Source organism: Pseudoliparis swirei, chromosome 23 (genome assembly GCF_029220125.1).
Source record: "Pseudoliparis swirei isolate HS2019 ecotype Mariana Trench chromosome 23, NWPU_hadal_v1, whole genome shotgun sequence".
NCBI lineage: Eukaryota > Metazoa > Chordata > Actinopteri > Perciformes > Liparidae > Pseudoliparis > Pseudoliparis swirei.
The window spans coordinates 1,875,713-1,900,665 of NC_079410.1; the positions used below are offsets into that span (position 1 = coordinate 1,875,713).

The 24,953-nt window shown below is 49.9% G+C and overlaps 2 protein-coding genes and 1 long non-coding RNA gene across 3 annotated transcripts; 1 reads left to right on the forward strand and 2 right to left on the reverse strand.

Annotated features, from left to right (window-relative positions):
• Positions 1-1,452: 1,452 nt before the first annotated feature.
• ubald2 (UBA-like domain containing 2) lies at positions 1,453-7,467 on the forward strand. Its single transcript, XM_056407241.1, has 3 exons — positions 1,453-1,666; positions 5,857-5,913; positions 6,308-7,467. The coding sequence occupies exons 1-3, from the start codon at positions 1,547-1,549 to the stop codon at positions 6,599-6,601; spliced, it is 471 nt and encodes a 156-aa protein (XP_056263216.1). The 5' UTR covers positions 1,453-1,546; the 3' UTR covers positions 6,602-7,467.
• Positions 7,468-8,031: 564 nt separating this feature from the next.
• Positions 8,032-9,458, reverse strand: LOC130188766 (uncharacterized). The gene is made up of 2 exons (XR_008830647.1): positions 9,237-9,458; positions 8,032-8,767 (listed from the first exon to the last, which is right to left on the reverse strand). It is a non-coding gene; the product is annotated as an uncharacterized LOC130188766 (long non-coding RNA).
• A 182-nt stretch (positions 9,459-9,640) lies between these two features.
• LOC130188445 (glutamine-rich protein 2) lies at positions 9,641-23,933 on the reverse strand. Its single transcript, XM_056406816.1, has 20 exons — positions 23,386-23,933; positions 18,354-18,647; positions 18,210-18,248; positions 18,016-18,099; positions 17,655-17,817; positions 16,880-16,965; positions 16,692-16,798; positions 16,537-16,621; positions 16,183-16,362; positions 15,785-15,907; positions 15,438-15,506; positions 14,482-14,646; positions 11,995-12,113; positions 11,842-11,907; positions 10,831-10,932; positions 10,555-10,710; positions 10,216-10,363; positions 10,024-10,129; positions 9,798-9,884; positions 9,641-9,729 (listed from the first exon to the last, which is right to left on the reverse strand). The coding sequence occupies exons 1-20, from the start codon at positions 23,653-23,655 to the stop codon at positions 9,641-9,643; spliced, it is 2,538 nt and encodes an 845-aa protein (XP_056262791.1). The 5' UTR covers positions 23,656-23,933.
• Positions 23,934-24,953: the final 1,020 nt, after the last annotated feature.

Genomic DNA, 24,953 nt, shown 5'->3' on the forward strand with positions numbered 1-24,953 from the left:
CTCAATGACGTGTGTGTGTGTGTGTGTGTGTGTCTGTGTGTGTGTGTGTGTGTGTGTGTCATGTGTCAGTTAGTGTGTCTGTGTGTGTCTGTGTGTGTGTAGGAATGTACTCCCGTCCATAAGGACAGGGGGCCAAACAAAAGGCCCCTGATCGTTGTGTTCCTGAGGCTCCTCACAAAGACCACTGTTCACCAATAAAACACACACACAGATACACAGGCACGCACACTTACACACACACTAACACACAGACAGTAACACACTAACACACATACCCACACACACACACACACACAGTAGCATGTTAGCTCTTTAGTAGCTCTTTAGTAGCACGTTAGTAGCTCTTTAGTAAGTATTTAGTAAGTCTTTAGTAGCACGATAAAATAGTACTATACTTTACTTCACTTGAGAAAGTACTGATATGTTTAATTACTCAGTGAAACCAGTCAGCTGAAGGAAACTGGGCTTTGTTGTGTTTGTGATCACAACACTCCTCAGATGACACCACATGACCTCCAGCTGAGGTCAAAGGTCAGAGGGAAGAGCAGCTAATCACAGAAACCACAGAGACGGACAGAGAGCGAGCGAGAGAGAGCGACACACAGACACAAAGAGAGAGAGACACACAGACACAAAGAGAGAGAGAGAGAGACACAGGTTTTTGATTCTTGAACATTTTAATTTAAACAATTATGATTCTTTAACTGTAAATCGAGTACACCTGATCGTGTGGCCGTGTAATGCTCACTGTTGAACACCAGAGGGCGCCAGACACCCTGTAATGAACCGCGTTGTGTCTGATTCACAGTGTTGCTTTATTTTGTTCAGTTAATCGAGTTTAGAAAGAAAATGTGTTTTTATTTGTGATTATAAAGTTAATTCTTATACAGAGTGTTTACAAAGCAAACAATTCATGGAGAAAGTCATGATTATACGAACAAATAAATAAATAATGTTCATGCTAAAGTAGAAGTACTTCGTGTTGTTTGTATTGCTTGAACGTAATTAATAACCATTAATATAATAGATTATACCAATATATAAATTAAATATAACATAAAAGTACAGCAGCATTAACATAAAGTTTCATATTTAAGGATCCCGAGCAGAAGCTTTAGTGTTTAGAAAAATGAAAGTAATGGAAGTATCGAGTGTGTTTATAGACCTGCCAAACGGAGCAGCCAATCAGCTCTGTGGATTCACCAAATATCCACTCAAACATGTGACGTCAGTGAAAGGGACGTGGATAAAGTCACGTGGACAACCACAGCGGGGCGGGTACGTTGTTACCGCCCGAGTATCCGCTGGACTCCGCCCGTCGGGAGCGTCGTTGAGCCGATGAAACAATCGCACCCAGGGAGTTTGAACGCTCCGGCCAATCAGCGCGCCGCTCGCTCCCTGCGCCGACCAATCAGAAGCGCGCAGCCCTTTGTTGTTGGTGATGACACGAGCATGTTGTTGTTGCTGCTGGACGCTGGGAGACGGGTCGAGGCTCGAGGCGGCACCGGGCTCACGGGCTCCAAACACGACGACTCTCCGCGGAACGATGTCGGTGAACATGGACGAGCTGCGGCGCCAGGTCATGATCAACCAGTTCGTGCTGACGGCGGCATGCGCGGCGGACCAGGCGAAGCAGCTCCTGCAAGCGGCCCACTGGCAGTTTGAGGTGAGCCCCGGAGACCCGGGCCGGGAGGCCGGCCCCCGGGCCGGGTCAGAGCGGCTCCTCGTTACGGCTCCTCGGGTTGTTTTAGGCCCTCCACGCGCTCCTCGAGCTCGCAGCTAAGCTAAGCTAGCAGCCCGAGGACGTTGTTTACCAGAAGCCGCCGCGTCACGAGCAGCTCGCGGCCTCCAGAGGCACGAGGGCCGGGTTGCGATGGGCTGCGATGGGCCTCCTGGTGCTGGGGCCCCCGGGGGCCACGGTCCTCTTGAACTGGCTCTTTTAAAGCGTATGGTATACCACTTCCGGTAATGTGATAGGGGGAGGGGGGGGGTCATTATTTACAAATAGTATGCTATTGTTTTGAGATACTAAGATGTTATCTTGAAATAATGAGTCACTATTTTTGAAATACTATGTCCTCCGTATATCTTTATGACTTACAGCAGGGGTGCTCACACTTTTTCAGCATGCGAGCTACTTATTATGTGACCAAGTCAGGGCGATCGACCGACGGGGGGGGGGGGGGGTGCTAGCAGTGGCGGGCCGTCAGGGCCAGCAAGGCCTTCTCTGCTGGCCTAAACATCATCAGAATATATATTTGTATCTCAATATATTTGCCCACAAATATGTATTCAATTATTTCCCAGAGTAAGAGTTTTTCTCTTAATTTCATAGCGTTCCTCTTGGTTGCGCTGCTGCCAGCGCCAGGTTGAGATTTGGAGGGCTGGTCTTTATCTTAGATCTTTTATCCAATCATATTCAGCCATCGTGTGTTGCCAGGGCGCTAACATCTGCCCTTAGGCCTTCAGAATCAACATTGAATGCGCTGGTAGCTTCAAGTGAATGGGAATGACGATGTTGTGTCAACCAATCAGCTTTAGAGTTGGCTCCTCTAGGCCAGCTAGAAGGCCCCGGAACCGGCACAGGAACAGCTAGCAGGCGGAGGGCGTGCACGTCTTTTGATTGGATTACCAATATTGAGAGGCGGGTCCTATGGGCAGGTATATGCAGGACCTCAGAACTAGGAAACTGAATTTGATAAACGAAATAATTCGCGTACTACTAAGCTGTTTGTTCAACCCACAATGGTGGAAGGAGGAGAAGATGTCGATTTGGTCGAGGATATAATTATAACGCCATTCTCAACGAACTTTAAGACCGACGCCGACGCTACAAAGCCCGTCACAGGCGGGACAGGGGCTCGTTCGCCACTTTCAAAGTTCCAACTACGAGCGCTACCGATGGCTCAGGCTCCGAGAAGCTCTGCACACCGGACTGCTGGGAATGCCTGTTGCACTTGCAAGTGATCCATTTGGTGTTGGGAGCCACACTGGCTTTGCAAACTTGAGTTGTCTAACCGAGGCAGCAACGAGACACTAGAGTACGACTCGGCACCTACAAGCATCGGTGCTTTGACAACTTTTGGGGACACGGAGCGGATCTACAGATCAACGAACAAGCGGCAACGGAGCTGCACAATGAACAGGTGAAGAACAAGAGGGACATATTGAAAAGACTCATTAATTGTGTCATGTGTTTGGGTAAACAGGAACTTTCATCTTCATCATATTTATATCGATGTATGTGTGTGTATTTATTAAATACACACACATACATCGATATAAATATACATATACATGTACGATACGATTCTCTGAATTCTCAGTGTAACTGAGGGTTTTACGTTACTTAATAACACAAGAAACACGACAACTTTATCTTTTAGGTTGTTCAGCTGTAGTAAGACGCATTGAAGGCCCAGAAAATGCCCACTGGACCCGAGAAGAGTTGCCGGTGCGGAGCTCCAGCGGCGCGCACGAGACGGCGGGCAGAGGACTGTTAACGCGACACGTAGAAACAGAAATGACATGCTTCTGCTGTAATGTGGCGCTATAGAGAAAGTGACAGGGGGGCGGGCCAATTTTTTTTTATGTCATGCGATCTACCATACTGCGCCGCGATCGACTGGCAGGTCGCCGCGATCGACCGACGTATTGAGCACCCCTGACTTACAGGATCTTTGTTTCCATCACATTACTTGTTTCCTGAATGGAGCAGCAGCTCTCAACAGGGTCGCTGTCTACGGTCAGTGAGGATTCAAGATTCAAGATTCAAGATTCAAGATGTTTTATTTGTCACATACACACACAGGGTGTGCAGTGAAATGAAAGTGGCAATGCTCAGCAGGAATGTGCAAGGGCAACAAGTACACACTATTTACAAATAAAAAACAACACAATATTTACAGTAAGTGTGTGTGTGTGTGTGTGTGTGTGTGCCTAAGAGGGGCAGTTGTGTGGGTCTATGTGGGGGTCCTGGTGAGGTCGGAGTTCACAATCCTGATGGCCTGAGGAAAGAAACTCCGTCTCAGTCTCTCTGTTCTTGCAGCGTGACTACGGAGGCGCCTGCCTGACCGCAGCAGCTGAAACAGTCTGTTGTTGGGGTGGTGAGGATCCTTCATGATCCTGCCGGACAGTCTCCAGCTCAATGACCTCTAACCCCAGGACGACCTTCAGCACGCTGATGTTCTTCTCTCATTTCAAACCTTCAGATCGTTGCCTCGTGAACAGCTTTCTAGATTTTAGATGTCAAAATCTGAAACATTCAAGTATCTCCTCCAATAAGAGACAATAGAAAACAACAATAACCAATAAGAGACTAGAAAACAACAATAACCAAAAAGAGACAATAGGAACCAACAATAACTAGTGATGGTGAGATGAAGCCTCATGAGGCATCGAACCACTTCAGCCAATTGGGTCGAGAAAGGGTTCATTTCTCGAAGCTTCATGTGCTCACGACACCCCCTAGTGGCCAAGTGCATAATCACAGGCAGCTGTATCTGAACCACATCATGTGATTCATTGAATGTGTGTGTCTGTTATGGCTGTTGGGAATGACTATGAATTACAAAAATGTATGACCAAATCATTTCTGTACATAAATTATCACATGTGCATCATAAAATATTTTTTGAATGTATTCTGTGTGTAAATGTTCCCAAAATGGTAGTATCATATGATATAGCGGGTTGTGTAATAATGTTATTATGTCCCTTTAGGGAAATGGCATGGGCTTAAGCAGGCAGAGGACAGTGAAAGTGCTCGTGGAACTAGGAAGAGGGGACTGAATATGCTTGTGTAACTTGGACAGTGATGTACAGGACAAGGGACATTTTATTCATTTTTATTCAGAAATAAGTTTCTCAACAGTTCCATCTTATCACCTCTCCTTCTCTCCTCACTCTCCAAACTCTCAACCAACAACCCACATGTTGAGTGGAGCCTGAGGGGTTTATATTGCTGTCAAACCTCCCGGCAAAATCTGAAGCACTTCCCGAAGCAGTCACGTGGTACAGCCGGGCAGCGAGGCTTCCGACGTCATCATTTTTGGCTCCTCCCCTAAATGAAGCAAGCCTCGATACGCGCTTCGAGGAAACGCCCCCTCCATGACTCGACACACGCTTCGAAGCGTCGGCACATCTCGTAACAACACTAACAATAACCAATAAGAGACAATAGGAACCAACAATAACCAATAAGAGACAATAGGCCGGCGGGTCACGTGACCTCTGAGTAGCTGATCTTTAACAGCGACTCGTGTCCAGGTGGTTTCTAGTTTCTAGACACACACAATGGCACTTTGCATGTTTCGCTGCTTCTCACCAGCCACACTGGATGTTACGGTCTGGATCCAGGTCTGGGTCCAGGTCTGGGTCCGGGTCTGGGGGGGACCACGCTGATGGTCTGGAGGGTTTACTGAGAACTGAGAGCAGCTCTTTGAGATGTGGGTCACATTGGAGGGCAGACATTCCTGCAGCGCTGCTGCTGTTGTCAAACAACCAGGGGCTGAGGAGGGGGGGGAGGGGCTGTTGTCAAACAACCAGGGGCTGGGAACCACATTCATTGAAGTGCTGGGAGGCCTCACCAGGCCATGTGACTTCAGCTTCATTCACATAGTTTCAGTTTCGTGACTAGACTTCGTTTGTTTTCAGTTTGTTGTTGTCTTTGTTTTACCAGAGAAATAGTTAGTTTATTCATGATAATTTAATTAAATATCAAACTAAATATCTGAGAGAAAACTGATTAGTAAGTCATGTTTCAGCTTCAGTGTGGACCGGGTTCACGGAGCAGGTCTCCCTCTGGGGGTCTGGGGGCCACAGGAAGAAGTCTCAACGTGTCTCGTGTCTCTTGCAGACGGCGCTCAGCTCCTTCTTCCAGGAGGCCAACATCCCCGGTCACCACCACCAGATGGTAAGACCCCCGAACACGGACCTGCTTCTGGACGTCCCATAAAGAAGCTTCCAGTTGGTCCTTCTGTCCGTCGCCATCTTGTTATTTTGCAACCAGTGAGCAGGAAGTGAAGATATTAGGACTGAGGAGGAGGGACTAGAGACCTGTCAATCACCTCTTAGCCCCGCCCTAAAACACACACACGTGTGTGTTTTCGGTGTGTGCAGCTGTAGATCTGAGAGAAGGGGCATCAGCTGCCTGACCCTCTTCCTCCTCCTCCTCCCTTCCTCCTTATTCTCCTCCTCCTCCTCTTCTTGCTCTTCCTCCTCCCAACATGGCTCCACGTTGAGTCTGGAAGAGACAGGAAGCGGTCCACATCTTACTTCCTGTGAGTTCTTCTTCGTGTGTTTCTCAGATGTGCACTCCCAGGAACACGCCCGCCACGCCGCCAAACTTCCCGGACGCCATCACCATGTTCTCCAAGCTGCGTGCGTCCGACTGTGGCTCCTCCTCCTCCCCCCCGGCCTCCTCCTCCTCCTCCTTCTGGGCCTCCTCGCCGCCCGGCCACCAGCCGGCCTGGCTGTCCCCGTCGTCGCCCACGGGCCACCACTTCCACATGCCACAGACGCCCACGTGGCCCCCCGGAGCCGCCCAGACCCCCGGAGCCCAGCAGGCCCCCGTCGTGTCTGCGCTGCACGGCCAGAGATGAGGGGGGGGGGGGTCATGTGGGTGGAAGTGGAAAAAAAGACTGTTTTTCTAAACTGAAGACTCAGCAAGAGACTCTTCCTCATCAGGGGTCATACGAGCTGAGGAAGAGCAGTGAGGATGACATCATGACTGCTCTTCATCATCTGTTCAAACACAGCAGAGCCATCACGAACTGGAGAGGAAGTCAGCTGGAGGGCTGGGGGCCTCAGGTTGGGGGCCTCGGGTAGAGGCGGAGTCATGAGGTCACTTCCTGTTCCAGCCTCCATCATAGAGGCGGAGTCATGAGGTCACTTCCTGTTCCAGCCTCTACTTTATCAGCTCTGACAAACTAAGTGAAACTACAACTTATTTTTGTGAGCACACAAAGAAACTACAGCTCCCATGTAAAAGCACAGGAGCGCCCTGTGGGCTTCTGGGAAATGGAGTCCAACGACGGCAGCTGGGAACAGAACGATGGACTCCAACAATAGAAGGCGGTGAATGTAAATCATTTCTCCTGAATGTTATGACGGTTCTGTTCATCTGTTTGTTGGTTTAGCCTTAAACATTTTTTTATATTTTCACTAAAGTTATATTCACAAGTTTACTTTATAAAACATAAAGTAATTTATTCAACTCGTTCAAAGCGTCATTAAACAGGTTAAAGATGATAACGCTGTTTTATATCTTTTATATAATAACATCTGACTGCTCCCGTCCTGAAACACTTTGTGGCAGCAGATGAAATATGAGTCCTCAGAGAGAGAGAGACACACAGAGAGAGAGAGGGAAGAGAAAAGAGAATTATCAGAGGTTTTGTTATCGATCAGTTCAGAGTTTGAACATTTGTTATTTTACTCATTTTGTACATAAAGACTCGAGAAACCATTTTGTCTCTGTCTCTCTCTCTGTGTCTCTCTCTGTCTGTCTCTCTCTCTCTCTGTTATCATGTTTCTATGTGAGTACATCAATACCATACCTGCAAACTCATGAGGGGTGAAAAAGGTGACAACGGGGTGTCACCACACCACATCCACGTTGTTTGAAGCCTCAAAGCTTTTAGAACCACAACTACAGTCAGTTTATTGTTCTGACCACAAATTTAAATAATGATAATAAACAGTTTAAGAACAAAAGGTCCTCCGCTCTGACTCAGCCCTATAATGATAGTAATAACAAATATGCATTGTCATTATATATAATATGGTTAAAGTCATTCATGAACCAACTTCCTTTTGTTTTGCCTGAACAGTCCTCATGGACTTCTCCCTGAATCTGTTCTGTCTCTGCCTGTTTGTCACGATACTCATATTATAACTTCTATACATATTACATACCTGCCATAAATATCATGATACCCCATACCAGAATTCAATACAATACCATAAAAACAATATGGTACCATAATTACGAGACTGGTATATTTATCTATAGTAATAAATAAAACATCTGTATGGTTCACTTTTTACCAACTTTTTCAACACTTAACAAATGACAGTAATATGAGTATCAATACAGCCAGATATGAATGAAACTACATGGTTCCATCAGAGCATTGATGATCACTATGAGGCCGTTAGTCTCTGACCAGATGATCCACAGTTCATCAGGATGAGCAGCTGTAGTTACAGAACTTTACAGACTGAAACATTTCACTTCTGGCATCTTTTTATTTGTTAAGCCGAAGTCTCTAAAGCTGCGCCTCTTCTCTCGCTGTGAGCTGCGCAGCGCAGTGTGCGCAGACAGCTCGACACGGAGCAGCGCGTGCGCTCTGATCGCTCTCTTAATGAAGTATCGATACTAAAGATATGCTAAATCACATCGTGTTTAACATACGGGTACTTTGTTAGCATCGCTACACCGTGCAGCGTGACAGCAGCAGATGTAGCGGGCTAACATTCAAGCTAACCTGAACCCCCAAACGCTGTGGACATCTGAACGCTGATTGGCCGAGACGCGACACGCCCCATCAAAGATGTTTAATTGCGAAGAGCAACACTTCACACTTTTCTCCGCGTCTCCGAAAGGTGACAAGTTTGCAGGTATGCAATAAGAACCTCTTCAGGACTCACTGTGATGGATCAGGGGCGGGGAGCTCCAGAACCAGTGGGGGTCTGGTGACGGGTCAGAACCAGTGAGGGTCTTTGTTACGGGTCTTTGGTTCTGGAGTTCTCCTCGTTCATTTCCTCTGTGGAGAAATTGTATTTCTACGTTTAATAAAACTCGGCCTGATGAACTCCTGGGTCGTCTGGACCGGGTTCTGCGGGCCGGAGGAAGAGTTCAAGGATTCATGAGCTTTGAAGTACAAGTACCAGAACTTTAATGTACTAATACTCCTGTGAGAGTACAAGTCCTTCTTTCAGACATCAACACTAGTATTCTAGATGCTACGATCATGAGTCACATGACAGGAAGTGATCCGGAGTCTTCAAAGTAAATGTCCTGTGCAACAGGAAGTACTGCGTGTGCCCCTCCCATGATGCAACACTCGGGGTCATGTGACCTCCCACCACACAGTCACACACACTCAATGTATTCAGTAAATATAAAAAGTCTCCTGAGGAGTACTCTGTGTGTACACACACACACACACACACACGAGATGAACATCCTCTTTGTTTGAAACAAAACAATGAAACTTTAACATTAAAGTATACCTTTGTGTTTTTGAACCAATGAGGTCGCAGCTGACAGGAAGTCAGACTGATGAGTCAAAGGGTTCAGCGGCTGCAGCTCAAAGCTTTATTCAAGTATTTAATACTCAGTGCGCCCCCTACAGGTCAGAGGGCTCAGTGCGCCCCCTACAGGTCAGAGGGCTCAGTGCGCCCCCTACAGGTCAGAGGGCTCAGTGCGCCCCCTACAGGTCAGAGGGCTCAGTGCGCCCCCTACAGGTCAGAGGGCTCAGTGCGCCCCCTACAGGTCAGAGGGCCCAGTGCTCCCCCTACAGGACAGAGGGCTCAGTGCGCCTGCTACAGGTCAGAGGGCTCAGTGCGCCTCAGGTGTGTGTGTGTGTGTGTACAGGTCAGAGGTGTGTGTGCCCCTACAGGTCAGAGCCGCTGCCCTACAGGTCAGAGGGCTCCGCTGCAGCTGAAGCCGGAGAGGCGGAGCCCAGAGCCGACACAGGCCACTCCCTCCCCGAGAGGCTGGAGGCTGAGAGGGGGCACCAACAACATGTGAGAGAGGTGTGTGTGTGTGTGTGTGTGTGTGTGTGTGTGTACCTGAGCGGCTGCTCCTCACACTGTGGCCCTCTGGAGATGTGTTGTGTTTGTAGGGCAGAGAGCTTTTGGCCTTATCTTTACTTTTTCCTGCAGGGAGGAAGGAGGCACCAACAACATGTGATAACAACAACAACATGTGATAACAACAACAAGTGATCATCAACAACAACAACATGTGATCATCAACAACAACATAAGGCATCAGTGTTAATTATAATACATTCACCATCTTTGGTAGAGATCGTAGGGAGTTTAGTGTCTGTATCTCTGGCTGGTGCGTTCAGGCGCCCCCTGTAAATGTGTCCGTCCAGGCCGACGATATCCACCTCCTCCTCCACACACACACACACACACAGTTATTGTTTATGCATTGACTAACAATAAGAGGATGACCCGTGACCTGGACCCCCCGGCTCACCTGGACCCCCTGGACCCCCTGGTCCCCCTCCAGCTGGGCGTGCTGCTTCATGGAGCGGCGCTGGTTGCCCCCGGTGACGGTGTGACTCCCCCCACAGCTGCGAGGCAGGGCCAGCTGGACGTAGTCCGTCCCCTCAGAGACCCGGTCGCTGGAGACATGAGGACAGAGACATGAGGACCACTTCCTGTTGTCTGGGCCACTTCCTGTTGTCTGGACCACTTCCTGTTGTCTGGGCCACTTCCTGTTGTCTGAAAACCTCTCTCGTCCCTTTCGCTTCTCTCTCCTCTCCCTCTCATCCCACCCCTCCCCATTCTCTCACTCTCCTCCCTCCTGACTCACTGCAGGATCCCTGCCTGGTCCTGGTCCTGGTTCTGGTTCTGGTCCCCTCGTGTCCTCCTCTCTATGTGTCTGCACATCACAGCGTGGCTCCTCTGGAGCTCCTCCCTCCTCCTGGCGGCCATCTCGTAGTTCAGGTGGCTGCTTCCTGGTTTCAGGCTGAGACGGAAGACCAGCTTACTACGGATCAGGTTCTGGTTCTGGGACACTAAGATGCCCTGCCTGTTGGTGGGCCTCTGGTGCCCCCTGCTGGTGGAGCAGGGCCGGTGCTGCTCTCACCTCCTGTACTGCTGCCTGAACTGCTCCAGAGCGTAAACGGTGAACGGCCGGATGGACTTGTGAGACGGGAACCCGGGAGAGGACGGCAGCTTCCCCGGGAGCCTTCAGAGACAACAGGAAGTAAGACAACAGGAAGTAAAACAACAGGAAGTAAGACAACACGAGGGAAGAAAACAGGAAGTAAGACAACAGGAGGGAAGAAAACAGGAAGGAAGACAACAGGAAGTAAGACAACAGGAAGTAAGACAACAGGAGGGAAGAAAACAGGAAGTAAGTTAACAGGAGGGAAGAAAACAGGATGTAAGAAAACAGGAAGTAAGACAACGGGAGGGAAGAAAACAGGAAGTAAGACAACAGGATGTAAGAAAACAGGAAGTAAGGCAACAGGAGGGAATAAAACAGGAAGTAAGACAACAGGAGGGAAGAAAAAAGGAAGTAAGACAACAGGAGGGAAGAAAACAGGAAGTAAGACAACAGGAGGGAAGAAAACAGGAAGTAAGACAACAGGAGTGGAAAAAATAGAAAGTAAGGCAACAGGAGGGAAGAAAACGGAGTAAGAAAACAGGAGGGAAGACAACAGGAAGTAAGGCAACAGGAGGGAAGAAAACAGGAAGTAAGACAACATGAGGGAAGAAAACAGGAGGGAAGAAAACAGGAAGGAAGCCAACAGGATGTACGAAAACAGGAAGTAAGACAACAGGAATGAAGAAAACAAGAAGACAAGAGGAAGTAAAAAAACAGGAAATAAGTCAAGGATGTAAAACAGGAAGTAAGACAAGAGGAAGTAAGACAACAGGAATTAAGACAAGAGGAAGTAAGAAAACATGATGTAAGAAAACAGGAAGTAAGACAAGAGGAAGTAAGACAACATGATGTAAGAACATAGGAAGTAAGACAACAGGAAGTAAGACAAGAGGAAGTAAGAACACAGGAGTGTTTAGGCTCCACAGTCATTTTTAAATAGGAGGACTAATGAACGCTAAAGGAAGTAGGAAGTGGGCGTGGACTCACTGGCCGTGGCTGTGCATGACGACCGGCCGGTCACAGGAGAGGCAGTGGAACCTGTCCACCAGCTGCCTGGAGGCACAAACAGAGTCACGCGCTTCGGTTATTAAAGGTTCCTATTAAACTCTAAGAGGAAGTAACCGGCGACTAAAGCTTTACTTCCTGATCCCAGCAGCGTCCTCCTGCTCCGGAGCTCCTTGAGCCTTCAGCTTCTGTTGGACGTTCTTCCACCGAAGCTCCAGCTGCTTCTTCACAGAGTCCAGCTCCATCCTGTTCAACTGGGAGGGCACAGGTGAGGGCACAGGTGTGTCGTGAGGTCACAGGTGAGGGCACAGGTGTGTCGTGAGGTCACAGGTGAGGGCACAGGTGTGTCGTGAGGGCACAGGTGAGGGCACAGGTGTGTCGTGAGGTCACAGGTGAGGGCACAGGTGTGTCGTGAGGTCACAGGTGAGGGCACAGGTGTGTCGTGAGGTCACAGGTGAGGGCACAGGTGTGTCGTGAGGTCACAGGTGAGGTCACAGGTGTGTCGTGAGGTCACAGGTGAGGGCACAGGTGAGGTCACAGGTGAGGCACAGGTGTGTCGTGAGGTCACAGGTGAGGTCACAGGTGTGTCGTGAGGGCACAGGTGAGGTCACAGGTGAGGGCACAGGTGTGTCGTGAGGTCACAGGTGAGGGCACAGGTGTGTCGTGAGGTCACAGGTGAGGGCACAGGTGAGGTCACAGGTGAGGGCACAGGTGTGTCGTGAGGTCACAGGTGAGGGCACAGGTGTGTCGTGAGGTCACAGGTGAGGGCACAGGTGTGTCGTGAGGGCACAGGTGAGGTCACAGGTGTGTCGTGAGGTACAGGTGAGGGTCACAGGTGAGGGTCACAGGTGTGTCGTGAGGTCACAGGTGAGGGCACAGGTGTGTCGTGAGGTCACAGGTGAGGGCACAGGTGTGTCGTGAGGTCACAGGTGAGGGCACAGGTGTGTCGTGAGGTCACAGGTGAGGGCACAGGTGTCGTGAGGTCACAGGTGAGGGCACAGGTGTGTCGTGAGGTCACAGGTGAGGTCACAGGTGTGTCGTGAGGTCACAGGTGTGTCGTGAGGGCACAGGTGAGGTCACAGGTGAGGGCACAGGTGTGTCGTGAGGTCACAGGTGAGGGCACAGGTGTGTCGTGAGGTCACAGGTGAGGGCACAGGTGTGTCGTGAGGTCACAGGTGAGGTCACAGGTGTGTCGTGAGGTCACAGGTGAGGGCACAGGTGAGGTCACAGGTGTCGTGAGGTCACTGGTGAGGGCACAGGTGAGGTCACAGGTGTGTCGTGAGGTCACAGGTGAGGGCACAGGTGAGGTCACAGGTGAGGGCACAGGTGTGTCGTGAGGTCACAGGTGAGGGCACAGGTGAGGTCACAGGTGAGGGCACAGGTGTGTCGTGAGGTCACAGGTGAGGGCACAGGTGAGGTCACAGGTGTGTCGTGAGGTTACAGGTGAGGGCACAGGTGTGTCGTGAGGGCACAGGTGAGGGCACAGGTGTGTCGTGAGGTCACAGGTGAGGGCACAGGTGTGTCGTGAGGTCACAGGTGAGGGCACAGGTGTCGTGAGGTCACAGGTGAGGGCACAGGTGTGTCGTGAGGGCACAGGTGAGGGCACAGGTGTGTCGTGAGGTCACAGGTGAGGGCACAGGTGTGTCGTGAGGGCACAGGTGAGGGCACAGGTGTGTCGTGAGGTCACAGGTGAGGGCACAGGTGAGGTCACAGGTGTGTCGTGAGGTCACAGGTGTGTCGTGAGGGCACAGGTGAGGTCACAGGTGAGGGCACAGGTGTGTCGTGAGGGCACAGGTGAGGTCACAGGTGTGTCGTGAGGTCACAGGTGAGGTCACAGGTGAGGTCACAGGTGTGTCGTGAGGTCACAGGTGAGGGCACAGGTGTGTTGTGAGGTCACAGGTGAGGGCACAGGTGAGGTCACAGGTGAGGGCACAGGTGTGTCGTGAGGGCACAGGTGTGTCGTGAGGTCACAGGTGAGGGCACAGGTGAGGTCACAGGTGAGGGCACAGGTGAGGTCACAGGTGAGGGCACAGGTGAGGTCACAGGTGAGGTCACAGGTGAGGGCACAGGTGTGTCGTGAGGTCACAGGTGAGGGCACAGGTGTGTCGTGAGGTCACAGGTGAGGGCACAGGTGAGGTCACAGGTGAGGGCACAGGTGTGTCGTGAGGGCACAGGTGAGGTCACAGGTGAGGTCACAGGTGAGGGCACAGGTGTGCCGTGAGGTCACAGGTGAGGTCACAGGTGAGGTCACAGGTGTGTCGTGAGGTCACAGGTGAGGGCACAGGTGTGTTGTGAGGTCACAGGTGAGGGCACAGGTGTGTTGTGAGGTCACAGGTGTGTCGTGAGGGCACAGGTGAGGTCACAGGTGAGGGCACAGGTGTGTCGTGAGGGCACAGGTGAGGTCACAGGTGAGGGCACGGGTGTGCCGTGAGGTCACAGGTGAGGGCACAGGTGTGTCGTGAGGGCACAGGTGAGGTCACAGGTGTGCCGTGAGGTCACAGGTGAGGGCACAGGTGTGTCGTGAGGTCACAGGTGAGGGCACAGGTGTGTCGTGAGGGCACAGGTGAGGTCACAGGTGAGGTCACAGGTGTGCCGTGAGGTCACAGCGAGGTCAGGGCTCACCTTGTGCTCCATCTCGGTGGACAGCCGCTCGATGACCTTGCTCCAGTCCTGCTCCTGACCCGTGACTCGGCTCAGCAGCTCGTGGAACATGAGGTTCAGCTGCTCGGTCACCGAGTCGAACTGCAGGCGGCTCACCTTGCTGTCCAGAGCGCTCTTCTCTGCCTGCTGCAGGTGAGACAACAGGAAGTAAGACCACAGGAAGAGACAACAGGAAGTAAGACTGCAGGAAGAGACAACAGGAAGAGACGACAGGAGGTAAGACCGCAGGAAGAGACAACAGGAAGTAAGACCGCAGGAAGAGACAACAGGAAGTAAGACCACAGGAAGAGACAACAGGAAGTAAGACCACAGGAAGTAAGACCACAGGAAGAGACAACAGGAAGTAAGACCACAAGAAGAGACAACAGGAAGTAAGACCACAGGAGGAGACAACAGGAAGTAAGACCGCAGGAAGAGACCACAGGAAGAGACAACAGGAAGTAAGACCACAGGAGGAGACAATAGGACGTAAGACCGCAGGAAGAGACAACAGGAAGTAAGACCACAGGAGGAGACAACAGGAAGTAAGACAGCAGGAAGAGACAACAGGAAGTAAGACCACAGGAAGTAAGACAGCAGGAAGAGACCACAGGAAGAGACAACAGGAAGAGACCACAGGAAGACAAGAGGAAGAGACCACAGGAAGAGACAACAGGAAGTAAGACCACAGGAAGAGACCACAGGAAGAGACAACAGGAAGAGACAACAGGAAGTAAGACCACAGGAAGTAAGACCACAGGAAGAGACCACAGGAAGACAAGAGGAAGAGACCACAGGTAGAGACAACAGGAAGTAAGACCACAGGAAGAGACCACAGGAAGACAAGAGGAAGAGACCACAGGAGGAGACAACAGGAAGTAAGACAGCAGGAAGAGACCACAGGAAGTACCCGGCCCAGTACGAGTGGTGGGCGTTACCATGCCGCTCTCCACCAGCTGCTTGTCGGCCTTCTTCTCCTCCAGCTCCTCCGTGGTCTTGAACAGCTCCTGTGGAACAGAAACCAGCAGCTGAGTCCAGTCGATGGGTAAACAACAACAACGACAGTTTGAGGATCAACAACAACCCGTGCTTGAATGAGAACATGATGACCGGCGGGTGTTATTTCACCTCCTCGGGTTTGTTTACGGTTGTTTCCTGTTTTATTTTGATAGTCACCTCGTGACCTGTTCTACTTCCTGGTTCCTCTCCTGCGTGTCATTGGTTTATTCGTGTCTCTAGTTCAGTTTGGGTGACAGAGGGAACAGAGCGGAGGGGGCTCGGTCACCTCGATGTGGCTCCGCCTCTCTCTGCTGTCGTCCGTCAGACTTCTGGTGGTTTCCTGCAGCTTTTCACACTCGGCCTGAAGCTGCAGGATCGCCTTCTGCACGCCGCCCACCAGGTCCACGACCTGACACACACACACACACACACCTCATCAGAAGGTGTATGGAGTGTAATGACTTCTGGAGTTATCAAGAGACCATCAGAGATCCATTGTGTTGAGGACCCTCTAGGACCCTCTAGGACCCCCTAGGACCCGCTAGGACCATCTAGGACCCCCTAGGACCCTCTAGGACCCGCTAGGACCCCCTAGGCCCCTCTAGGACCCTCTAGGACCCTCTAGGACCATCTAGGCCCCTCTAGGCCCCCCTAGGACCCTCTAGGACCAGCTGCGGTTCTTGCCTGTGGGTCGGGCGGCCCGGCCTGGCTCACGGCGTCCTGCAGCTGCTCGTAGTCCCCGTACAGCCGGCTCAGCTTCCGGCCCGCGGTCACCGCGCCCTCGTCGGCGAGGCCCGGGCGCTCCGACAGCCGAGAGGTCACGGACCGCATCGAGTCCTCCAGCACGGGCCGCAGGTCGTCCAGCTGAGGTCAGGGGTCAGGGGTCAGATGAGTGACGCTGCAGTAACAGCTTGTTTACTTTTGATGATAAGAAGCTTCTGGACTTCAACACCAAATGTTTCAAAAACATCTAAAAGCTTGAAATGAATCCTGGAACAACAAGACCAGTTCTCTCTCTTCTCTCTCGTCTCTCCTGACCTGGCCTTGGAGGTCCCCGTCGGAGGGCCTCTCCTGTGTGGCCTTCAGGTGCTTCAGGTCCTCCTCCAGCGTGGTCACAGCCCTCCTGCACATGGCGGTATGAAGGTGTGAGGAGGCGTGTCTACATGGTGATGCGCTCCAGGTGCGGTGGTCACCTGAGGGAGGACACCTGCTGCCGGAGCTCGTGGGAGGCTCTGCTGTCCGAGTCCCGGCCCCCTGCGGACCCTGATCGGGGCTCCCGGTCTGGGCTGGTCCGGTTCCTCTGTGGACACACGTCACACAATCAGGACGTGGTGCCGGTGGAGGTCCCGGTGGAGGTCCCGGTGGAGCTCGGTTCCCTCACCTCGTCCCGGTCCCTCAGCAGGCCGTCGATCAGAGCTCTCTGCTGGTCCAGCTGCTCAGCCAGGGTGGCGGAGGCGTCCCGGGAGCCTGAACGTACCGCATGACATCATCAGGATGAGGGTGTGTGCGTGTGTGTTTCAGCAAACCAAAGCAAAGGAACAAAGCAGAGAACTTAAACGTTCCCTCTGTCATGTGAACCGGCTGCAGCTGGTCCTAAAGAGACGAGTCAGTACCCCGGCCGGCCACACGGGGCAGTAGAGCATCCCACAGTATGACATCATCATGGAGCAATGTGTGTGTGTGTGCGTGTGTGTGTGTGTAAGGATGTGAAGAAACCGAGAAACCTCTCAAGTTGAATGAAGTTTATAAACTGCCACCTCCAGGTGTTTCAGTGACCCAGCCCCTCCAGGTGTTTCAGTGACTCCGCCCCTCTGACCCAGCCCCTCCAGGTGTTTCAGTGACTCCGCCCCTCTGACCCAGTCCCTCCAGGTGTTTCAGTGACTCCGCCCCTCTGACCCAGTCCCTTCAGGTGTTTCAGTGACTCCGCCCCTCTGACCCAGTCCCTCCAGGTGTTTCAGTGACTCCGCCCCTCTGACCCAGCCCCTCCAGGTGTTTCAGTGACTCCGCCCCTCTGACCCAGTCCCTCCAGGTGTTTCAGTGACTCCGCCCCTCTGACCCAGTCCCTCCAGGTGTTTCAGTGACTCCGCCCCTCTGACCCAGTCCCTCCAGGTGTTTCAGTGACTCCACCCCTCTGGAGACCCTTCAGGTAGACTCACTCGTGTCAGCGATGTGCCTTGTGGGCGGCTCCACCCGGGGCTCCGCCTCTCCTCCCTCCAGCTGGCCGACGGCCCTCAGCAGCCGGCCAGCGGTGGATCCGGTCTCCATGGAAACCGGGCCAGAACCGGGGGAAGCTTCTGGAGCTGCTAGCCGGATGGCGTCCTGCAGGACAGCTAGTTAGCGTTAGCAGCACAGTCCTGCTAGCTAACGGAGGCTGCATAGAGTTACATTACGATGCGTTCAGGCGTTCAGTTGAAACACAGTAACATTGAGTTCACACAGCGATATAAAATAGACTTTTAAACGTTGTGCTATCTGATCAGAGATCAGCTGTTGGATCAGAACTGGACCCCCCCTCACCGGGGCCCTGCCGTCTCTCCAGGTCCCACAGCGGCTCAGCTCCTCGGGGTCGGGACGCCTCTGCAACGCGTCGCTCAGCGACCTCTGACCCGGGGAACACAACACATCACCATGGAGACCAGGAACACATCACCATGGAGACCAGGTCGCTGCAACAGCTCCTGAAGGATCTCTGGAGTGATGTCACCACTCACCACTGACTCCTCCAGCGCCTCCACACGGCCACGCGCCTCCTTCAGGGAACACCACTCCATTTATTAGACGGAGCAGAAACACTTTGACTCATGATATCAACATTTAATTATTGACCTCCATTAATATCCATCAAACAACCTCACCTGCTGCTGCTGGAAGAGCTCCTTCATCTCCTCCTTCATCTCCTCCTTCATCTCCTTCATCTTCTTTATCTCCTCCTTCATCTCCTCCTTCATCTTCTTTATCTCCTCCTTCATCTCCTCCTTTGTCTCCTCCTTCGTCTGCTTCTTCGTCTCCTCCTTCCTCTCCTCTTTCATCTCCTCCTTCATCTCAATCTTCATTTCCTCAATCTCCTCCTTCATCTCCTTCATCTCCTCCTTCATCTCCTCCTTCATGTTGTCTCTTTGTTTCTGCAGATCCTGAATGAGCTCTGTGTTCTACAACAGACCAACACAGGAAGTTTAAAGTCACGACAAGAAACTTTACGTAGTGTTGGTTCTGGTGCCCCCTGTGGACTAAAGTGGTAGTGTTGGTTCTGGTGCCCCCTGTGGACTAAAGTGGTAGTGTTGGTTCTGGTGCCCCCTGTGGTCTAAAGTGGTAGTGTTGGTTCTGCTGCCCCCTGTGGTCTAAAGTGGTAGTGGTGGTTCTGGTGCCCCCTGTGGACTAAAGTGGTAGTGGTGGTTCTGGTGCCCCCTGTGGTCTAAAGTGGTAGTGGTGGTTCTGGTGCCCCCTGTGGTCTAAAGTGGTAGTGTTGGTTCTGGTGCCCCCTGTGGTCTAAAGTGGTAGTGGTGGTTCTGGTGCCCCCTGTGGACTAAAGTGGTAGTGTTGGTTCTGGCCCCCTGTGGTCTAAAGTGGTAGTGTTGGTTCTGCTGCCCCCTGTGGTCTAAAGTGGTAGTGTTGGTTCTGCTGCCCCCTGTGGACTAAAGTGGTAGTGTTGGTTCTGGTGCCCCCTGTGGACTAAAGTGGTAGTGTTGGTTCTGGCCCCCTGTGGTCTAAAGTGGTAGTGGTGGTTCTGGTGCCCCCTGTGGACTAAAGTGGTAGTGTTGGTTCTGGTGCCCCCTGTGGTCTAAAGTGGTAGTGGTGGTTCTGGTGCCCCCTGTGGTCTAAAGTGGTAGTGGTGGTTCTGGTGCCCCCTGTGGACTAAAGTGGTAGTGTTGGTTCTGCTGCCCCCTGTGGTCTAAAGTGGTAGTGGTGGTTCTGGTGCCCCCTGTGGACTAAAGTGGTAGTGGTGGTTCTGGTGCCCCCTGTGGACTAAAGTGGTAGTGTTGGTTCTGGTGCCCCCTGTGGACTAAAGTGGTAGTGTTGGTTCTGGCCCCCTGTGGTCTAAAGTGGTAGTGGTGGTTCTGGCGCCCCCTGTGGACTAAAGTGGTAGTGTTGGTTCTGGTGCCCCCTGTGGACTAAAGTGGTAGTGTTGGTTCTGCTGCCCCCTGTGGTCTAAAGTGGTAGTGGTGGTTCTGGTGCCCCCTGTGGACTAAAGTGGTAGTGGTGGTTCTGGTGCCCCCTGTGGACTAAAGTGGTAGTGGTGGTTCTGGTGCCCCCTGTGGTCTAAAGTGGTAGTGGTGGTTCTGGTGCCCCCTGTGGACTAAAGTGGTAGTGGTGGTTCTGGTGCCCCCTGTGGGACTAAAGTGGTAGTGTTGGTTCTGGTGCCCCCTGTGGTCTAAAGTGGTAGTGTTGGTTCTGGCGCCCCCTGTGGACTAAAGTGGTAGTGTTGGTTCTGGCGCCCCCTGTGGTCTAAAGTGGTAGTGTTGGTTATGTTGCCCCCTGTGGTCTAAAGTGGTAGTGTTGGTTTTGCTGCCCCCTGTGGTCTAAAGTGGTAGTGTTGGTTCTGGCCCCCTGTGGTCTAAAGTGGTAGTGGTGGTTCTGGTGCCCCCTGTGGACTAAAGTGGTAGTGTTGGTTCTGGCCCCCTGTGGTCTAAAGTGGTAGTGGTGGTTCTGGTGCCCCCTGTGGACTAAAGTGGTAGTGGTGGTTCTGGTGCCCCCTGTGGACTAAAGTGGTAGTGGTGGTTCTGGTGCCCCCTGTGGTCTAAAGTGGTAGTGTTGGTTCTGGCGCCCCCTGTGGACTAAAGTGGTAGTGTTGGTTCTGGCGCCCCCTGTGGTCTAAAGTGGTAGTGTTGGTTCTGGTGCCCCCTGTCTGCGTTGCCTGTGGTCAAAGTGGTAGTGTTGGTTCTGGCCCTGTGGTCTAAAGTGGTAGTGTTGGTTCTGGCCCCTGTGGTCTAAAGTGGTAGTGTTGGTTCTGGCCCCCTGTGGACTAAAGTGGTAGTGTTGGTTCTGGCCCCCTGTGGTCTAAAGTGGTAGTGTTGGTTCTGGCCCCCTGTGGTCTAAAGTGGTAGTGTTGGTTCTGGCCCCCTGTGGTCTAAAGTGGTAGTGTTGGTTCTGGCCCCCTGTGGTCTAAAGTGGTAGTGTTGGTTCTGGTGAAGGCTCTGAGGACACTGACAGCTAAAGAAACATCTCTGGAACGTGACTTATAGGAAATATTTGACCTTTGACCCCAAAGCCAACAGACACATCCAGCTGTTACACGTTCTCAGGCTTCCCTTGAACCAGGATGTTTGTATTTCAGGGTTTGTTGGCAGAGTAAACGTGTGTGTGTGTGTGTGTGTGTGCGTGCGTGAGTGTGTGAGTGTGTGTGTGTCACCACTGAAACAAAGGACATTCCAGAGCTGCATGTGAGTCTGTGTTTCACTTGTGACATGAAGTGATGCATAGCGACCCCCCAGAGCCTGATGACTAGCAGCCTGTTAATGAGTGACATCACAAACCGTTATGCACCTGTCGACCTGTCAATCACCTGGAAGCCCCGCCCTAAAGCACACCCTGCTTCATGGTCCGTTTGACTCTCAATCACCATAATGTACGAAATGAATGAGAGAATGCAGCTTCAACACATGAAGCATAGACTTCTATACAACCAGAGGAGTCGCCCCCTGGTGGTCAGGAGAGAGAATGCAGCGTTACTGTAGTGAGGCCACGCCGGGTCACCTCCTCCCAGTGAAGTGGATATGGCAGCTGACCCGGGCGTTGCCCTCAGAGCACATGAATGATTCAGGTGAGCATCACCTGCACTGAGAGCTATTCTTCACCTGACAGCCAGAGGCATCTCTGCAGGAGACTAATTACCCCCCGATGGGGGGGGGGGGGGGGTTAGCTCAGGGAGGAAAAGGGGACAACAAGTCATGGAGCTTCACTCATTTGTCTTTGAGGATAAAAGAGGAGGATGAAGGTGTGCTCCCCTTCCTCTTCCTGACAGAAACCTGACCAGAGGTCATGTGAGAGGTCAGGGAATCTCCTTTTGTCTCCTAATGCCACACGTTTCGTCTCCAATGGGAAACAATAAAGGAGCTGCAGGTCAAACACCTGTTGTGACATCACCGCTAGGGGCGTGGCCTCCTGTGGTGTTTATGCTAATCTACTTTTCACCCCACAACATCTGACAGCTCCAGTTACTGTTAATATAATCAACAAATACTTTGTGGGGTATAAAGATGGTATACATATTTATTAAAATGACCCCACCAGCTGCAAAGGTGATAAAGACAATAAAGATAATTAACGCATCTTTCTGCCAAAATTATATTTTTACTTTTGTTACTTAAAATATCTAATAATTGTACTAAAGCAGAACATTAAATCCATTAATACTTTAACTTGTAGTTCAGGTGTTTTCAGATGTTTTGTTGACCAAATGAGTCATAAATTAATCAAGAAGATGAACTTCAGATGTGCTGATAATGAAAGTTTTCGTTAGCTGGTGACGTGTTTTGAAGTAATTCAACTATTAAAGTAAATCTGGATGCAAAGAAGACTTTAAAAAGATTAACAAATCTTTTAAACTGCTTGATAAAGTATTTAATTGTGCAGAGGACAACCTTATTGACAGATAAAGAAATAAGATGTTAGATAAAAAATAGATTGAAATTATTTATTATTTTCTCCATTATATGAACACAAATGAAATTATTAATTTATTTTAATTTTTTTAAGAATAAGACCCCAGACTGTAAACTGTCAGGTCAAGGCTGAAGGTCATATTGATACAATATTTATTTACAAAAACGATGTTTAACAGTATATGTTTAGACATATATTTAACATTTGTATATGTAAACACGTGTATCAATATATAAAATATTTGTATATGTATACAGATATATCAATATATTAAATATTTGTAAATGTTTCTAAATATAAAAATATAAAATATTTGCTTATACGTATCTATATGTTTATATGTATATATTTGTATATATACACACACATATAAATTAGGGCTGTGAAACGATAAAAAATTTTAATCAGGTTAATCACAGGTTTCTGTGGATTAATCATGATTAATCACATATTACCGATATTCTCGGTATATTTTTGTGAGAACATAAAGATCTATGACAAAAGACGGATATATACATTTATACACAGGGGTGCACATAACTTGCTCACCAGTGTGCGCGCATCGCGGCTGAGCTCTGCCGCGCACGAGACGGAGATCGGAGTCGTGTTAACGCGACAAGTAGAGACAAAATGACATGCTGCTGGTTAGAGACGACCAACAACAGACGTATTGGAAGCTCATTCTGCGCATGCGTTAAATGCGTTGAAAAAATTAACTAATTAATCCTGTAATTTAATCATAACACGTTAACGCGTTATTTTTCACAGCACTAATATAAATATATAAAATATGTGTATATGTCTTTAAAAATATAAACGTATTACATATCTGTATTAATACATACACATAAATATTTGTATACACACAAATATATTTGTATATGTAAAGAGATATATATACAAACACATCTAAGTATAATAAATATGTATATATGTACACGTATAAATATATTTTATATTTGTATATAAATATCTTAAATACACAACGTGTATAATAATATGATCTCTTTCCACTTAATACAGGGCATCAAGTTCTAGAAAATGTAAAGTATTTAGTAAATAAAGTCATGACAGAAATGTATCAGTCGAGTAGAAATAGGAAGTATCATAACAATAAAATACTTATCCGTGTACAGTATTTTTAAGTACTCTAGTACTCGCACCACTATATAATATTGATAATATAACAGGTTACAGTTGTCATGATAAGTTTGTTTTGCTCTTTGATTTGTGATTCATATGAATCCGTGGTAATAACAATGACGTCATAGGGTTCAGGTGCCTCACCTGGGCCTCGCGGTCCTCGCGGGTCCGGCTGGAGGCGGTGGCTCCCGGCTCCTGCGGCTCCTGTTCTCCCGGGGACACGTCGCTCTCCCCGGGCTTCACCTGCTCCTCCTCCCCGCCGCCGCCCGCCCCCCACGGCGTCTCCTGCACGTGCAGCTGCCGGAGCACGGCGTGGAGCAGCGCGTGCAGCGCGCTGAAGTTCACGGAGCCCTTCTGAGGGGTCCCGATGGCCAGGTCCAGCAGCTCGAACAGGCTGATCATCTCCTCCGACATCTTTGTTCGTGACCGTTAGGAAGACAAACTTCCCGACAACTCGCTCCGGCTCGCGGCGGCCCCTCCCCCGGGGTCAGGTGCTCACTGGAGGGGAGGCTGGGAGAGAAGCGTCTCCTGGAAGTCAAGTCCGGCTCCCGTTAACGTCGTCGTCGTTCCTCGCGGTCCCGGCATCCCGCGGCTCGCAGTAATCTCGGTGACCGTTGGTGGAATGTGACAGCGCTCAGGGGGAAACGGCAGCGCGCGCGCTCACCGGAAGCACAGCGATGCGCCCTTCAAAATAAAACTTAGAACTAAGAACTGCGTTTCATCGTAACGGAAATTGTAAAGTTATAATTTGAATACATCTAATTATACTAGCCCCTTTCAATGGTGGACTGTAACTAAGCAACCTACATTATTTTATTTTAAAGGTAGCTTATTGTGCATTGTTCTTCTATTTTTGTATATATTGTGCTTTCTTCTTAGTCTATTGTTTTTGTATATATTGTACATTTGTATATTTCATTGCTTACCTGTATGTATAATTGCTGCTATAGAATGAACATATCTCATTAATAAAACGAACGATCCATCCATCTGTACTCGAGAACACATTTGAGGAACTTTACTTTACTTTCTTCTTTTCAAGCCATTTTAAACTTCTACTCCACTACTTTTATCTGACAGCATAACTTACTTTAAAATGTATTTATGTATTTCCACACCAAGCATTTTGACTTTCTAAAAAATGTTTACGCTTTACACAAATACAGCCGAAATCATTAATCTATAAGTCAATTAGTCGTTTGAAAATTAATTGGCAACTATTGTCATTTTTCCTGTAAAAACATTTCATGATTCTAGCATGACAAATGTAAAGATTTGCTACCTTTTAATAATATATGAGAAATGCTGTTAATGTATTTTATATTTTACAAACCAACCAACCAATTAAATTAAAATAATCGACAGATCAATCAAAAATAAATGAACAGTTCAAAATGAGCTCCAGCTCAACACACTAGTTAAATATTAATACAAGAAGTAATATTACTCATGATATAAGATGTAACAGTTCTAAATACTACATTTGACTGATGATACTGACAGAGTCTTAGTACTGTTATTAAAGTAAGTCCTACTTTATTGGCCTGTCGTGAAAGTCTCACTTTATTTTTCATGTCGTGACCGGATGCAGTATTCAGCATTGTTCGCGCTTGACGTCACTTCCCTCCTCGCGGTCCCACGTTGGGCTCAGCTGGCTGCGTTGCTAGGCAACCAGCGGGAGTCACGCTGCGTTCAAGGAACAACCTTCTACT